Raw genomic sequence first — 16,159 nt, 5'->3', positions numbered from 1 at the left:
CGTTGGAATATCACGCAATTGTTAAAACAAAATTTAAAAAAATTAAAAAAGCGTCAGCGGTCACGTACAGCTCTGGAACTAACGCAGCAACGCCCCTTTAATTACACATTTATTCATATCGCTTGCTCATTTTCGGTACATATAACTCACAACCAAACCATAAAGTCTTTTTTCTTCTTTTTTTTTTAAAGCCTGTAATCGCAAAATTAACTTCCACGTTTCCACGAAGGAAAGAATCAAAGAAAACGACCGTATCAAACAAGTCTTTCTCTTTTGAAACTGGGAAAGTCCACGTCTGACTAACGGAGGGAGGAAGGAGGGAGGAAGGAGGGAGGGAGGTGACGTATTCGGTAACGCGAGACGCGCGCCGAGGTCAGCGCTCTCCGGCCGGAGATTGGAGCCGTGACTCGTGGGAACCTGAGCGAGCGCCGACTCTCACCCGAGCTGCACTCGTCGGGAAGAACGCCCGAGGTGTGAGCTGCGAGGAGAACCGGCGGCCGACCCGGTCGCACTCCCGGGACCGCTGCGCCACAAAGTTTCATTTTTCCATTTTGGAGACGGCCTCCGCGTGAGCGTGAGGGAGGACGGGGGAGGAGGGAAGAAAAAACCAACAACATAATAATAATAATCTCATAATCGCGGACGAGCGCTCGAGGATTAAATCGCTCAAGAGGATCCGCGGTCGCGCCCCGAGATGAAGATCCGCGTGGTGCAGATCTGGGGCTTCCTGATGACGGTGCTGGGCTGGATCTTCGTGGCCTGCACGATGGCCATGGAGGGCTGGAAGATCGCCTCCATTGGCGGCATGGGCGGCTCCTCCATCATCAAGGTGGCCTGGTACTGGTCCAGCCTGTGGAGGTCCTGCTTCACCGACTCCACAGCGGTCAGCAACTGCTACGACCACCCCGTGCTCTGGTCCGTGGAAGGTAACGGGAACGACCATCTCCATCCAAACTGTATTTAAGCCTCTCGTCGAGCCCCCCCCTCCTTTTTTTTTTTTTACATTTTCTTTTTTTTTTTACTATTATTTTTGTAACTTAATGTCCCGCCCCGTCCCGTCCCGTCCAGGCCACATCCAGATCGTGCGCGGCCTGCTGATGGCCGCCCTGTCGCTGGGCATGCTGGGCTTCGTGCTCAGCCTGTTGGGGATGGAGTGCACCTACGTCGGGGGGAAGGACCGGTCCAAGTACAAGAAGGTCTACGCCGGCGGATGCTGCCACATTGTCAGCGGTAGATATCGCTTGAATTCAATCGAAGCGCGGTTTCACGATCTGAAGTGAAACTGTGCTTCTTGACGATCTGTGAAGTCTGCCGCTGTTTAGTTGAGAAATGCCTTTGTGTTGCTTCGAAGCGTCGAATTCATCGTTCTTCTCGTACTCGTAATGGCCAAGAAAATTGATATCCGAGGAAAAGACCTCGTCTTTGTCCGTTTTTAAAAAAGAATACGTTTTCAAAGCTTACGAGAGGTTTAAAACACGTCTATAAATATATATTTAGAGATGTTGTTTGTGTATCTATATATCTATAGCTATATATCTCTCTATATATCTCTCTATATATATCTATGTAGATATATATTTCACGTGACCGTTTCTTTTCCTTCTCATCCTGTGGCGACCGCTCGGATTGATCTCGCGACCTCTTTGGGGGTCCCGAGCCCCACATTGGGGAACCGGCGATAGAGAATAAACGCCTGAACCCATTACTAAAACATTACGTTGTATTGTATTGTTAACCGACATTAACGCCCCCCCCCCCCCCCAAATGCATTGTCATCCGACGCCAGCGACGGAAGTCGCCCCCGACACGTTTGTGCGTTTGTTAACGTTCTTCCTATATTCCGGTGACGTCGTAACCCCCGTTTCCTCCTCCAGGTTTGCTGTCCACGTCCGGATACGCCGTTTACGCCCGGTACGTGTCGGTGGAATACTTCAACCCCGACTTCGACGGACTCAAGTGAGTTAAAATGCAACTTCCTGTACCGACGGAATGCCCGTGACCCCCCCCCCTTATTGAAATCTGCTCCGACTCCGACAGGTACGACCTGGGCACGCCGATGTTCCTCGGCTGGGTGGGCTCGGCCTTCCACGCCGCCGGCGGCTGCTTCTACCTGTGGTCCGTGTGCACGCCGCTCTGCGGAGGAGACGCCACGTGAGTGAACGCCCAATTGAATGGCCGCCGAACCCTAAAGCTGCCGGTGGAAACGAAACCGAGAGGTCGGAAAAATGAGGCCTTGAGCCGCGATACTGCCGAGCGCCGCCGGAGATCCTGAAATTCAAATTCAACACATTTTGGTCCACGAGTTGTCTCGGTGTCGTCAGCCGAAGTCGCTCCTTCTCATTGGTTTTCTGGCCGTCCGCCTGAACGTAATCCCCTCGTTCGTTAGGAACGGAGATGTGTTTTTGGGGTCGGGGCGTGTCTGTTTGATTGACAGGTTACTGCTATCGGCGGGCGGGACTTGGTATCGCAATCGGATCTGAGTCAGATCCACCTGAAGCCTCGTTTTGATCCGCTGCCGTTTGCCCTGTTACAGTTACACGTCAATACAAACTCAACACTTCCTGTGTCCGGTTCAAATGAAAGACAATCAATCAATTTGTTATATCTATATAGATTATATCTATATATAGATATATACCTATATCTATATCTATATCTATAGATATATATACTATATATACTCTTTAATCATTAATGTTTGTCTCTTGGTCTTTAGGATTATAAACGTCCGAGCTCTACCTGACCCGGAGCAGAACAAGTCCACCACGGCTCTGTCCGCGGTCTCCGAGATCACCTCCAAGACCAAAGTGTCCTCCGTCTCCGAGCTGTCGTCGAGGTCCAAGCGCTCCGACGTCTCCGCCGTCTCCTCCGGGTCCGGACGCACAGCTGGGTCGGGGCGGTCGTCGAAGACGGGGCGGAGCGGCGGGTCGTCGGGGTCAAGGTCGTCGGGGTCGGGCCCCTCGTCGAGGTCGAGCGTGTCGTCTCTGACGGAGTCACGGAGCGGCGGCAGCCGGACGGCGGCGTCGTCGCTGTCGGGCGCTCCGAGGAGCAAGACGACGCCGTTCCTCAGAAACGCCTACATTTAAAGGACAACCGTTCACCGACGTGACAAACGGAACAAAGTCAGTTGTGTGTGCGTTTTCTGTATTAAAATTTTAAAAAATAAATAAATAAACATGATTGTTTTCTCCCAATCGATCGGTGTAAAGTTTTTTGCTGCATTATCGTCTCTAATGTGTTAAAATCTTCCAGTCGGTCATTTTTGAGATACTGCGTGGACTTATTTTTTTTTGGGGTGGGGTGGGGTGGGGGGTGGGGGGGGCTGTGGACGGTCAAACGTGCTACAAATGAAATCATTTGTCGAGATCCTGGTGTTCGCGCGTCAGCAGCCTCCTCCCGACCGGTTTGCGTCCGCTCTGCTTTTCTTATCTTATCTTATCTTATCTTTCCCACGTGCGTCATCGACTCGGCCGTCATCGTGCGGGCGCCGCAAGGCACAGCGGATCCACCAAAACTGAGGTAACTCGTGGGGGGGGAGGGCTTCCTCGTTTTTCCTCCCGAGGTCACGGTTGCGTAACTCCCGTGACGTCGCCCGTTCAAAGAAGTATTTCGTGTCATCGGCTATTTGGCGTTAAAATAAAATTAAAAAAAAAACACGAGCAACAACAAGTGGAGATGCTGACTGTCGACGAGATCGGATTACACCTGAGGCAGCGATGCTGAGGACGCGACCTCAGAGCTTCCAAACGTAAACAAACGCTCTTCTTCTATCGCTCCAAACACATCATATTAAAAGCTGAAGCGGCCCGTCGCTTCGTCAATCCGCAGGAAGTTAATTGGCGACTGCGCCGATGATAGTTTCCGTCGCATTTCCAGCGCAAACGACAGCGCTGCATCTTATAAATGGGACCGTTTCGTGCTCCTCTCGCCAGTTATTTATCATAATATTAAAATAGGAACAATTGGTGCGTCCGATGGACTGGAACCCGACCGTTGGACAATAAACTGTCAAAGCTCCCGCTTCAGTTGCGTCTCGGTCACAAGTAGCAAAAAAAAAAAAAAAGTCTTTCGTAACCAAAACATGTCTTTGTATATCCTGCGTATATACGGTATAAAATACTTTGTTTATTGTTCACGTCGCACCTGTGTCAAATATAAACAAAAAAACAACAACATGCCATTTCTCAACCATTTATGGCCGTCGGTGCATTTTGCTCTTTTCTTCAAAACCCTCAAGCTCCATTTGTGGCCGATTCGTCGCTCGTATTTTAATACTTTTCTGACTTCGCAGAGTTTTTTTGTTTTTTTTAACGGGCTCAAATAAAAAAACAAACAAACAAAAAAACAAGAAGGAAAGACAATTGAGGACAAAGAACTCTCATCCAGCAGGACTCGCCCGTCCCTCCGGGAACGCGAAGACGCTGACGGGACAAAACCATCTCAAAAGATAAGCCGAGCTGGAGGCTGACACACTCTGCTGGCGTCCCGCGGGAGGGGGGGGAGAGGGAGAGAGAGAGAGAGAGAGAGAGAGAGAGCAGCTCGGACCCGCTTTCACACACTCGCACTCACAAAGAGCTAGAAGTCGGTCGTCAGTCGTCGTCGTGGTGATTTCTGCGACCCCGGGAGCTCGCCATGAAGTACCGGACGGTGGCGATGTACGTGGAGATCGGCTGCTTCGTGTCCTGCCTGTGCGGCTGGATCCTGGTGTGCTCCACGCTGCCCACCGAGTACTGGACCTTCTCCGAGGTGGGCAGCATCGTGCTCACCACCTCCAACTACTACTCCAACCTGTGGCGGGACTGCATCTCCGACACCACGGGGGTGTCCGACTGCAAGGACTACCCCTCGCTGCTGGCGCTGCCCGGTAGGAAGGCGCCTCTGAAATATTCTCCCATATTTCCCCGCCCAAATTCGTTCTAACGAATGCGTGAATTAAATGCGACGCCTTTATGCGTTTACGTACAAGTACGACTTAAGTTACGCCAGTTAAATATGTTCCATCGTGCCGGTAACTCCGCACCGAAAACCTCTGACCTTACGCTCTTCTTCTTCTTTTTTTTTTGTTTTTTTTTGGAGGATCCCGGTCGTCGTAGCGACGACACCAAAAGAGCCCATTTTGCGCGCTAAATAACTGCGGCGGGATATTTGTCGCCTTCCGGGTGAATATTTCACGGTCGGGGCGAGCGACACGGCGCCCTCTGCTGGTATTAACAAAAAAACACGGCACGTTTCGACCAGACTTTTCATTGTGCGGGCGTGGCCACGGCTCCGCCCCTTTCTCCTCCAGCGTTCCTCCACGCCTGCAGAGCGCTGGCCGTCTGCGCCGTCATCGCCGGCTTCTTCGGCGGCGTCCTCACGCTCGTCGGGATGAAGTGCACCAAGATAGGCGGGTCGGAGGTCGCCAACGCGCGGGTCACGTTCGCGGGCGGCCTGACGTACCTGGCGTCGGGTAAGTGTGCTCGTGATGTTCAGCTTCAAAAATAAATATGTCCAACAAACAAACAAAGACGACGACGAAGACTTATTTCCAGTCCGGGATGTTTCCTGGCAGGTTTCTGCGGTCTGATCACCTACTCCTGGTGGGCCAACAAATTCATCTCCGAATTCTTGGATCCAAATTTCCGGGCGCAGAAGTGAGTACTTCAACAATTAATACTTTTACAAAAATAAATAAATAAACAAACAAACAAACAGAGAGAGAGAGCGAGAGATGGAAGCGGAGCGTTGACCCGTGCACCCGCTGTCTTTCCGCCGCTCGGGTTTGAACTGGGAGCGGCCGTTTTCGTGGGCTGGGGCGGCTCGGCGCTGCTCATCTCCGGAGGCGGCGTGCAGACTTACTTCGCCGGGAGGGAGGCGCTGCCGTCCAGGTGAGCGGGAACCGTTTTATTAACGCGCGTCATTCCACCGCGTCGAGAGGCGGTGGAATGACTCTCTTGTGTTTTCCCGACTCCCGTCCCAGTTCCCCGGAGAGGCCGAGGAGGACGGTGTCTTACGCCACCGCCCGGACCCGACGGGCCTACGCGCTGCCGGCGGCCGCCTCCCCGTCCTCCGGAGTCAACCGGGGGCCGCCGCTGTTCTACGAAGGCGGGAAGAGCCGGGCGACCCGAGCGACCGGGGCCGGGACCGGGCAGACCTTCAGCAGAGACAGCTTCGTCTGACCCCGAGGGACTCGGGGCTCACAACCGAAAAAAGCATTCTGGGAAATATGTTCATTCACTTCCTTGTTAGAGAGAGAGAGAGAGAGATTGACACCACTCTCGTGTTAGCTTAGCATAAATAACGGAAAGCTGAGGGGCTAGCCCGGCTCAGTCTGGTGCACTCCTTATGCTACGCTACGCTAACCCTCCCCTTTTCCGTTCTGTCTCTACGCAGCTCCACACACACACACACACACACACACTACTTCAGATCGGTTTCCATATTTGCTGTCCGTCATCTCTTCACATTCGTCGTGAACAGAAACGTTCTTATTCAAATCGCATCAAAGCTAAAATGACTTTAAATTGAACTCTGCATTTAAATAGAAAAAAAAGATTTCTCAAATTTGTCCCTCATTGTTTTTACTTTATATTTAAAGGAACTGTTTTTTTTTTTGCTTCACCTGAATAATCTCTTGCTTTCCTGTTTTTTTAAAAATTTCTTATTGGAAAGATGTTGTTAAAAGTGCCCTCGGTTGTATTTTTAATTTCCCCCTTTTCATATTTTAATGCCACTATTGTATCTCACAGATTTTAGTTACTTTTGTCTGTCTGTCTGTCCAATGAAGTGATTTTCAAGAATCACTTCAACTATCGTGTATTCAGAGATCGACAAAATTGGTTCCACTTAAACGTTTCTGTTAAAACGGGCTCCCCATCTCTTTGTTTCCTTGGCGACACCGTCCTCTAGTTCTTCCAACAGTTCGCCAGCAGGTGGCGCCAGAAGGCTTCGCAGTGCAGGACCGTCACAGTAATTCTCTTTTCCTCCTCTCGATTTAAATTACACCAAATATGTCGAGTTTAGGTTTTATCCTTCGTTACTGTACTATTTTTTTTTTAAATGTTTGAAATACTTCAGTTTGACAGTAATTCCTCAAATCAGCGCCCAAAATATGCTGCTTTTACGTAACTGAAGCCACGTTTGAATTTGAACTCAGCGCATTGTTCCTGATCCTGTATATTTATCACTATTATTATCGTCATCATTATTATTATTGCTGTTTCCCTTCGGGGCTTCCATTCCACAAATTGAAGACTGTAACCGTTTCGTGCATCGTTTCGTCGACAGAAAACTCACGAGAGTCAAAAACCTGCTCTTTACGCGACCGTCGTCAACACTTATTCCGACTATTAACAAACGGCATTTTACGACACGACAAATACGATCGACAGCTCGGCGGCAGCGAACATCCGCTCAACCCGAAATCCGTCATGAATTAGTAGTCCTTTCTTTATTTTCCAGGTACGCTTCGACCGAGACGTCTTTTATTGCTCGTATAAATATTTCCTGTACAAAGTCGCATCTCATTGCCGGTCGTACAACAAAATTTGAGGTACAAAATTTGACACAGACTGTACGTACAGTACCGAAGAAACAGTAGCTCGTCTGGATCGCCGTTCAATCTACCGTACAAAAAAAAAATAAACGTGAAAACGCTGAAAAGGAGGTTAAAAAAGAAAAAAACCTCATTTATCGCTAACGTTTGATCTTTTCTATACAAAAAAACGAAAAACAAAAAAATAATCCCTTTTGCTTTATAGCTTCCACGTAAGCGTGAAGTATTTGGCGTCGGCTGTCAGGTGTCTGCGCTACGTCACCTGATCAGCAGTAGTGTCTGTTGCGTTTATTGCCAAAGTCCTCCGAGTCGCTGATGTCGCTGAGGGAACACAGGCTGCTCTTCAGCGTGCTTCCCGTCCCGGCTTCGGTCAGACCTGCCGGCGGAAACGAGTTACAGCTTTTAAAGTCCGCGTGGGTTCCTGTTTTTAAAAGGCCGCGTGTCGCCGTGACGACGAAAACATGAAAAAATACAATCAAAAAAAAAAAAAGCACCCGACCTGATTTGGGGGGTTTCCCCGTGGAGGTCCCCCACACGCTGGTGCTGGGCGAGTCCAGGCTCTTCCTCGGGCCCGGTTTGGACGCCTCCGGTCTGTCCTCGGAGGACGACACCATCCACTCGCTGCTCTCCTCCAGGTCGGTGTACTGTCGCGCAAACAGACATGTTGTTGTTGTTGTCGTCGTCGGTGTTTATTCAACCGATCCCGTCGCCCGCTTCCGCCGTCATCTCACCGTGAGCTCCTGAACCACGTCCCTCCTCTCCGGTAGGACGCCGGCGCCCCCCGCTGGCTTCTTCAGCGCTCTGTCTGCGAACTGCTTCTCCACTTTTCTGCCCGGGTCGCTGATCCTATTCTCTAAAGGGAACAGAGAATTTAGGAAATAAAAGTCACGAGAAAATGTCAGAAAACCTTTCGCTTGTTGACACTTGGTGATTTTGCATTTCTTTTCGTACCCTGACTGTCGGCCGGCGGGAAGGAAGTGCGAAGGTCACGAGAGTTCACCGGCGTCCGTTTGTACATCTCCCGACCCGTACTTGTAATTGTTACCTTTAAAACTGTATTTGACTTCGTCTTATTTATATTTCTGCTGATTTTTAATTCATCCTTTCGGGTTATCTTCTCTAATCTTGACAGTTAAATAGTTAAATAGAAGCTAAACCGTTTGCTGCTATTGCTTTTTTCATTTTTCTTGACTCGGCGAAGGTTGAACGAATCGATGAACGTACGACCCGCCGCGATTAGAAAGCAAACACGTTAGTGTGACCTTTAAATAATTTTTTTATTTTTATTTTTTAAAAAAGGAACAAGAAAATTCCGTACTTTTTCTCCCTTCTTTGAACCTCCGATGTTCAACGTCAAAACGAATGCGGCGACCGCGTGACCGAAGACGCCGTCCACCCACCTTTGCCGCGGTTCCTCTCGTCCACGTTGCCGTTCTGGTCCTTGCAGCTCTGCAGCTGTCGGGCGTCGATCTCCTGCAGCTCGCTGACCTCCGACCAGTCGTCGTCCTCTTTGTCGCTCTCCATCTTCGCCGCCGGCGACCGACCCGGCGACGGCCCGGCCGACCGCTGGACCACGGTCTGCCGGGTCAGGACCGGACTGGGTTTGCCGGCTCTGACGTGGACCGGGGTCGCCTGGGCGGGTCTGGCCTGCTGGGATTTGCCCCTCTGGTGTTTCGGCGGCTCTTCCTCCTCCTCCTCCTCCTCCTCCGTGTCGTCCTCCTCGTCTGAACTGAAGGGAGGCGTCCTGAACCGAGCGCGCGCCCATTTTGAAAATATTAAAGGACAATTCTGCGTTATTTCTACCTTTTGTGTCTTTAAAAAAAAAAAAAAAATACAAATAAAACAAACAATCCAGGTGAGCTTCGAGGCTCCAAACAGATGTTTAACAAAAGTCAGATCGCGTTCACGCATCGGTCGCTCCGAGAAATCGCAATCTCGTCTCCGTTGTTTTCCAATTCTTGCAATTCTTCTGCAAGTTTGGACAAAATCCGCCTCCAAACAACCAAACGTACACAAAAACACATATGCACATGTATTTGTGATATTTATATATGTAAAAAGGGCCGCGCGTTAACGGCGGGTGAACGAGAAACGATTTCACAACAGGAAATGACTGACTTGACCGCGATGATCCTCGAAGCGCTCTTGGCGTTGGGCGTGGACGTCTTGGGCTGGCCGGCGGTCCTCGTCCTCGGGGTCGGCTGCGGGGTCTTCGGCTGCCGGGCCGCGGGTCCGGACGTCCCCTGGCTCGCTCTGGACGGCAGGCTGCTGGACCGAGGCCGGATCTGCAACACTGCACGCGCAACCGCACGCAACAACAGACAATGAAAAGACATTTCAGGCCGCGGACCGTTTCCTTTTGTCGTCTGCGAAGGCTTTCGGAACACGAGGTCGCGAGCACCTTGAACGGGGCGTCCGGCTCGGGCCTGCGACTCCGGGGCGGGATCGCTGCCTCTCCTCGGGCCGCCCAGCTTCCGCTCCGCGACGCCGGCGATCTCCCGGCGGTGGCGCCAGTAGTCCGGCATCGCCTTGGCGACGCCCTCCCGCCTCGACTGCACCCGGGCCAGGACGGAGGCGAGCTCCTTGCTCTTCAGGCCGCTCCGATCCTGAGACGAAGCACGCGGGAGATCAGAGCCGGGGAGTGAAAGCGAGGAGAGCGAGAAGCTCGTTCTCGGGCGTCGGGACGTACGGATTTGATCCCGAGGTTCTCCAGCTTCTCGACGACGGCCCGCTCCAGCTCCGGCCGCATCTCCTTCTTGATGTCGGGGTTTCGTTTCAGAGCGCCGGTCCCCCTCCGCTTCCTCTCGGTCGCGGCCTCGGGCTTCTTCTCCGCCGGCCTCCTCTCGGAGACGCCGCTCGAGTCTGGAAAACAAATCTCGCGAATTCACTTTGCTTTTTACGGAAAATCGGGGATGCGATTACGGCGGGGCCCCCCCCGGGGCGGGGGGGGGGACAAAAAAATATTACGATATAATACAAAGCAGGAAACGACGAGCGTGCGTTCGGCAACTTTCACAGCAAGCCGCATGCCACAGACGGAGCCGGGAACACGGATGTGAAGAGCAGAAGAGGAGAACGTTGCCACGAACGAGGCGGCGACGTGACGGACGGACAGACGGATGTCGTGACGATCGCAGACTACGAGCTGCCTTTTCCCCGCAAGCTTCGCTTATCCGAACGCAGGAGTCTCCGACCGCTTTCGCCTCCCGAGGGCCGCTCCGTGACAAAACCCAAGCGTCCCGAGAGCTCCTCGTCGTGCGGCGAAGCTGAGCTCCTTCACCCAAAACCAGCTTCTTTTACGTGAAGGACACTCGGCAGACACGTCGGGTGTCCAAACACGGCTTCAATTCAACAGCGTGTGCCGGATTTTGTGTCCGTGGGCGGGAGGTATTTCACCCCCCCCTCAATGAAAACCTGCAGCGTCAGCAACTCTCGCGCGGCCTCCGAAAGTCGAAGGCGTCGTTTCTCTCGGACGGCTCGAAAAATAAACAAGTTTTTTTTGTTGTTTTTTTAAAAAAGCCTCCGGGAGCCACCGGCTGGGAGACCCCTCCGTTCGACGGGGGGGAAAAAATGGCCGCCCGGGACAGACCGATGCATCCGTGCGGCGGCGTGCAGAGTCGGGCGGCTCCTCGGCCGGCAGCGTCCGTCGTTACCTCTCTCCTCCTCCTCCTCCTCCTCCTCCGACAGCTCCTGGATAGGATCCAGCTTAAGAGCGGAGACGGGCTCCTCTGATTGGACGGCGCGCGAGGTCAACGGTCAGATCGAATAATAATACAAAATACACACACAAAAAAGAAAAAGAAAAGAAGAGCGCGGCCGTGTTTAGAGTCGGCCGTCGGGCGCGTACGTTTTCACATTCTTATCCCCCTTACCCGTCAGGACTCTCTTCGGTTTGGGCTCCGGCGCGCTGACGAGGACTGCGGGGGCGAAAACAAACCATAAACAGAGGAAAAAAGGACGCGCGCGTGTTTCTATGAGCATAAACACACACTAGAAAATATTGCTGAGCATTTAGTCCTACCCGGCACTTCCACGACTTTGATGGGCTGATTCAAGGAAATCGTCCGCATCTGTAAAAAGAATCAAACGTAATCAGGGACTTATCACGTCACGGGATCCGGTTTAAAAATAAATAAATAAATAAATAAAAAATACATAAAACACAGCAGGTTTTTCTGCTTCGACAAACTTCTTATCTAAAAATGTACACCGCGAGCGGCTTCCTGTGTAATATGTACAGTATCATCGCGAGTCAAATACAGGACATCCTGAACGAGCGCTGCGCCTCCGCCTCGCTTCCTGTCCCGACATAATCGCACCGATGTGCGTGTGTGTGTGTGTGTGTGTGTGTGTGTGTGTGTGTGTGCGTGCGCGCCGACCTGCTCCCTCTGAGCCTTGATGGTCTGCTCCTTCTCCTGCAGCCTCCTGCCCATCTCCTGCTGCAGCTGGTGGCTGCGCTCCTGCTGCTCCGACACCGACGACTGCATCCTGCTCAGCTCGGTCAGCAGCTGCGGGGCAAGACGTGGGGAAGGGAGGGGGAGGGGAGGGGGGGTGTTTTCAACGGCCGCTCCTCGCACGCGACGGATTCTTTTCAAATCGAGTAAAAGCTCACCTGGTTCTTTTCAGACTCGTGTTGCTCTTTCATTTCCTGCAGTCTGGATTCCCACTTTTTGTCCTGGCGGAGAGAAAACAAACAAACGTTTTTACTCCAAAAGAACTTCGTTTTTTTTGTTGTTGTTTTTCCTTCTTCTTTCAGGACGCTTTCCTCCCCGAACTCCCAACCTGCTTCTTCATTTGGTGCTCCAGCTTGTGGACGGTTTGCAGCTGCATCTCCTTGTAGATGTCCAGGTCTCTCTCCGGCTGCGAGTGCACGGGGCTGACGGACTTCTCGTGCTTGGCCGGCTGGTTCTGATTCACATTCGCTTCCTGCGGAATAAAATGACATAAAAAAAAATTAAACACACGAGAGAAACTTTAACGACCGAGAGAACGCCATTAAAAAAAAAAAAAAAAAATTTTTTAAACGGGGCACAAGACGACCCCCCCCCTCCTCCGCCCTCTCGTACGTTAAGAGCCTGAATATTGCGGTTGTAGAGGTACTCCATCTCCCTGCGCATGCCGTCCCGGCTGTCTTCTATCTTCCTGTCCATGCGCGCCCTCTCCTCGGCCTTGAAGTGATCCAGCTCCCTCTGCAGGTCCTTGTGCATGGACTGCTGCTCTTTCTCCTGGAATCACACACACACACACACACACACACACACACACACACACACACACACACACACACACACACACACACACACACACACACACACAAGCAGTTTATTCAAAATGTGAACCCTCTGATGACCCGTACTTTCAAATATGTTACGCAACATCGATCTGTTAGTTATCCCGAACTGGAACTCGGCAGTCGGACCGAGCTGAATTTTGTTTTTTTTTTGCTCCGTCGCCCCCACCTGAACTATTTTGGCCTCCAGGGTTTGCTGCTGCTGAGAAATCTGCTCCTTCAGGCTGCCGATCTCCGACTTGAGACTGTCGATCTGAGACTTCTTCTCGCCGTCGCGCCGCAGCTCTGGAAGAACGTAAACAGGCGGAGAAGAGGACACGGTGCCGTGAGCCGACGTTTCGCACTTCGCTCGAAAAGACTCCAAAACCTCCGTCTCCCGTGTCGCTCGTCCGAACGTCCACTTACGGCTGTCGTGCTGCTCGGGGTGCCGGCGCTGCAGGTGGTTCTGGAGGAAGGTGGCGTTCAGGAAGGACTTCTCGCAATGGGGACACTGAAAGACGACAAACAAAAGAGCGTGAGGGAGACGTTCGTCCGCAATTGAGACGACGAAACGGTCAATGTTACGTGCGGACACGTGTCAGCGTCTATTTGCAACAAGACGCACACACACACACACAAAAAAAAGAACAAAAACAAATGTTTTAATATGTGGACGAACAACAAATATCAAAAAGTCCCCGAATGGACGACGGGCTGACTTCTCTATCCATTATTGAACCGGCTCTGTTAGCGCACACCTAGCAACCGCATGCTGTCGTGACACACTATATCTGTTGCCTCGGCAACCGCCCGGCCAGGTCAGCAGCAGCTGTACACTTCGAGAGCGAGCGGGGGGGAGGAGGAGCAGGAGGAGGAGGGGAGGGGGAGGAGGGATTTTTGATTCGCGCTATAAATAACCTAACGATAAATAAAGCTGTTGGCAAACAGATCCTCAACAACACGCTCAATGGACAAACTGCGTTATGTGTGTGTGTGTGTGTGGGAGGGAGGGAGGAGGTGAGGGGGGGCGGGCAGGGAGCGGGGGGGGGGGTACAGTCACGCTGATTATTGCTCTCGCCGCCTTTCGGCAAGTGGGTTTTACAAAAAGGAAAAAAAAAGAAAAGAAAACCTAATTGCCGACAAACGGCACCATCTGCTCGGCGGCTCGAAATCCTTTTCTCCCCGTCTGTTGACGGAGCTCCTCGTAACCGTACGACGACCGCTCCGGCCGCGTCGGGTTTTGTAACGCGTAACAACCGCTTTCGTGTACAAAATCTAAAAAAAATAAAAATAATAATAAATTTTTTTTTTAAAAACCACCGGTGTGAAACGCGCAACGCTGGAGATGTGAATAGATCGAAGGAACAATGACAGACGGAGAGTGAAGGGGCTGGTGGTGGTGGTGGTGGTGGTGGGGAGGGGTGATGGAGCGAGCCGTCTGCTTGGCACGCGTAGGCACGCAAACGGTTTACCTTCTGGCTGCTGACGATCTGCGGCGCCAGCAGCGACTGCTGCGTGCGGATGACCTTCTTGCGGCGCTTGAGCTCGGCGGCGAGCGCCGCCTCCTTGTCGCCCTGCTCCCGCTGCCGGGCCAGCAGCCGCTCGCGCTCCTCGCCGGCGGCCGCCAGCCTCTCCTCGGCGGCGCGCAGGTCGCCGGCGAGGAACTCCTGGCAGTGGAGGAGCCACTCCACCGTGAGCTGCGCCAGCTGCAGGAGCTTCACCAGCGCCGGGTCCACGGGGCTCTGGCAGCGCGGGCACCGCTCGCCGTCCAGGCTGCAGAAGGTCACGGTGCCGACGTGCTCCTGCAGCGTGTCCACGTCCAGCTGGCTCGCCACCAGGTCCACGTTGACCGCGTTGATCCCCCGCCAGTCCATGCTTTTGGTGCGCGGGCGGAACTTGAAGGGGAGCGCGGGGGAGGCGCCGCCGCCTCCGCTGGACGGCGTCATGCCCGGCGCGGCGGCGGGGCCGGACGGGTGGCCCAGCGGGGAATTCAGGAGGGAGGGGATTCCCGCTGAGGAGCGGGTCCCATGGGTGTCACAGCTGAAGGGGTAGTAGACTCCGTCCTGAAATGGCTGAAACGAAAAGACCCAGTGAGACAAACCTGATCCCGACGTCCGGATGTGTCCTACCTACGGCAGCCTGGCGGGATGCTGCTCCGACTCGGTAACGGACCGGATCGGCTCTCCGGCGGCCGCCGTCCTCTCCTTACCATCGCCGACCGGTTCCGCCTCTCGCTCGCTCGCTCGCTCCTCTCCGGTTCCGCCCCCCTTTCCCTCTCCCTTCCCTTCCCGGTCGGCTGCGAAGCGACACGACGCCGCGGCTGCGCGTCCGCTGCGTTACCATGGAGACACGGACGAGCGTCTCTAGGGAGAGAAATGTTGTCACAACACCGCCGGGGCAATCAGCAAAACGTGTCCCCGCGGGGACGAGCTGTAGGAACACTTTTATCACAGCTTATTAAGGACAAAATATGCCCTCCTTTTTTCTCTTTTACTTGACGTTAAAAATAAATAAATAAATAAAAAACTTACGACACGCAGAAACAAACGTACCAGCGAAAATGGTGAGCTAACGGCAAAACGCCGGCGTCACGTCACCGAGACACTTATTTCATGTCGGGGCAGGTTTTCTTTTCTCTCGACCTAAAACAACGGCATACCTGTTTCAACCTGTGCTTTTTGACCCGTTGGGAGTGCAAAACATTTCCAAAAAAATTAAAAAATAAAAGCGCAGGTTGTGTTTTTCCTCTCTCCCCCCCTCCCCCCCCAGCGGCTTAGCTTCTTCTCAAAGTCCTTCACGCCTGCACGAGCTAACGGACATTTTTTTTTTTTTTTTTTTTTTTTAAATTTATTTTTCTTTAGGTCAAACTTTCAGTGGTGCGCTTCACTACAGTTCAAGTCAAAGTTTTAAAAATCTTTAAAAGCGTTAAAAAAACAACAACAACACTTACTTTGTGTCGATTATTTACAGCCTTTTTTTTTTTTTTTTTTTAAAGTTGTCCTCCCGTCGGAGACGATTTCAGGGTGACGTAGCTGCTGGGCTCCACATTCCTAAATCCCTGCTCCTAAAAAAAATTAAAAAAAATAGTAGGAAGTTACTACGTACAAAATACAGAACTTCCGGTACGCACTTTCAAAGTAAAATATCGACTGCGCGCGATCGCACTAAGAATCGACAAAATATTGTCGGTTTTATGCTTTTTTTTCTTTTTCTGTTTATCGGTTGTTGTTGTTTTTTTGTTGTTGTTTTTTTTAAACCAACGATATGCGACGGAAATTACAAATTTCAGTTGCCTAAAAGTAGGATTCAAAGACTATTGGAAGTTCGCCGGGCTTTTACTTTGGAAGGCGCAGCTC

General features: G+C 52.1%; 3 protein-coding genes across 6 annotated transcripts in view; 2 read left to right on the top strand and 1 right to left on the bottom strand.

The window, feature by feature from the left end:
* The first annotated feature begins 264 nt into the window (after window positions 1-264).
* On the top strand, window positions 265-3,194 carry cldn10e (claudin 10e). The gene is made up of 5 exons (XM_069721079.1): window positions 265-926; window positions 1,069-1,230; window positions 1,875-1,956; window positions 2,038-2,151; window positions 2,717-3,194. Exons 1-5 carry the CDS (start codon window positions 695-697, stop codon window positions 3,084-3,086), a joined length of 960 nt encoding a protein of 319 aa, XP_069577180.1. The 5' UTR covers window positions 265-694; the 3' UTR covers window positions 3,087-3,194.
* Window positions 3,195-4,591: 1,397 nt separating this feature from the next.
* Window positions 4,592-6,239, top strand: LOC138634286 (claudin-10-like). The gene is made up of 5 exons (XM_069721080.1): window positions 4,592-4,864; window positions 5,288-5,449; window positions 5,552-5,635; window positions 5,762-5,867; window positions 5,960-6,239. The coding sequence occupies exons 1-5, from the start codon at window positions 4,633-4,635 to the stop codon at window positions 6,156-6,158; spliced, it is 783 nt and encodes a 260-aa protein (XP_069577181.1). The 5' UTR covers window positions 4,592-4,632; the 3' UTR covers window positions 6,159-6,239.
* An 896-nt stretch (window positions 6,240-7,135) lies between these two features.
* Window positions 7,136-16,159, bottom strand: part of dzip1 (DAZ interacting zinc finger protein 1) — a 41,403-nt gene continuing 32,379 nt past the window's right edge. The window contains exons 2-20 of one of the 4 annotated variants that reach the window (XM_069721064.1): window positions 15,754-15,867; window positions 15,013-15,166; window positions 14,276-14,875; window positions 13,230-13,314; window positions 12,994-13,109; window positions 12,601-12,759; window positions 12,317-12,460; window positions 12,147-12,209; window positions 11,914-12,042; window positions 11,556-11,604; window positions 11,407-11,451; window positions 11,188-11,262; window positions 10,224-10,396; window positions 9,936-10,140; window positions 9,653-9,827; window positions 8,935-9,278; window positions 8,266-8,387; window positions 8,034-8,178; window positions 7,136-7,910 (exon numbers count right to left, since the gene is read on the bottom strand). In XM_069721064.1, the coding sequence (XP_069577165.1) occupies window positions 7,801-7,910; window positions 8,034-8,178; window positions 8,266-8,387; window positions 8,935-9,278; window positions 9,653-9,827; window positions 9,936-10,140; window positions 10,224-10,396; window positions 11,188-11,262; window positions 11,407-11,451; window positions 11,556-11,604; window positions 11,914-12,042; window positions 12,147-12,209; window positions 12,317-12,460; window positions 12,601-12,759; window positions 12,994-13,109; window positions 13,230-13,314; window positions 14,276-14,875; window positions 15,013-15,015 (2,742 nt within the window). In that variant the 5' untranslated portion in view covers window positions 15,016-15,166; window positions 15,754-15,867 and the 3' untranslated portion in view covers window positions 7,136-7,800. Of the gene's footprint in view, window positions 7,911-8,033; window positions 8,179-8,265; window positions 8,388-8,934; window positions 9,279-9,652; window positions 9,828-9,935; window positions 10,141-10,223; window positions 10,397-11,187; window positions 11,263-11,406; window positions 11,452-11,555; window positions 11,605-11,913; window positions 12,043-12,146; window positions 12,210-12,316; window positions 12,461-12,600; window positions 12,760-12,993; window positions 13,110-13,229; window positions 13,315-14,275; window positions 14,876-15,012; window positions 15,284-15,753; window positions 15,958-16,159 lie in introns of those variants that run through there. The other 3 variants (XM_069721066.1, XM_069721068.1, XM_069721067.1) reach the window with 3 other exon arrangements.

The sequence above is a fragment of the Brachyistius frenatus genome, unplaced genomic scaffold (assembly GCF_029030835.1).
Source record: "Brachyistius frenatus isolate BFR_SWC_R1_liver_20210118 unplaced genomic scaffold, ASM2903083v1 Contig_256, whole genome shotgun sequence".
In the NCBI taxonomy this organism is placed as follows: domain Eukaryota; kingdom Metazoa; phylum Chordata; class Actinopteri; family Embiotocidae; genus Brachyistius; species Brachyistius frenatus.
The sequence above is the reverse complement of the archived record's forward strand: the minus strand, read 5'-3'. Positions and strand labels throughout refer to the sequence as shown.

Coding starts and splice junctions, on each gene's coding strand:
- LOC138634286 (XM_069721080.1), top strand. CDS start 4,633: ATGAAGTACCGGACGGTGGCGATGTACGTGGAGATCGGCTGCTTCGTG. Junction 4,865..5,287: donor CTCGCTGCTGGCGCTGCCCG/GTAGGAAGGCGC, acceptor TTTCTCCTCCAG/CGTTCCTCCACGCCTGCAGA. Junction 5,868..5,959: donor AGGGAGGCGCTGCCGTCCAG/GTGAGCGGGAAC, acceptor CTCCCGTCCCAG/TTCCCCGGAGAGGCCGAGGA.
- cldn10e (XM_069721079.1), top strand. CDS start 695: ATGAAGATCCGCGTGGTGCAGATCTGGGGCTTCCTGATGACGGTGCTG. Junction 1,957..2,037: donor CCCGACTTCGACGGACTCAA/GTGAGTTAAAAT, acceptor CGACTCCGACAG/GTACGACCTGGGCACGCCGA. Junction 2,152..2,716: donor CTCTGCGGAGGAGACGCCAC/GTGAGTGAACGC, acceptor CTTGGTCTTTAG/GATTATAAACGTCCGAGCTC.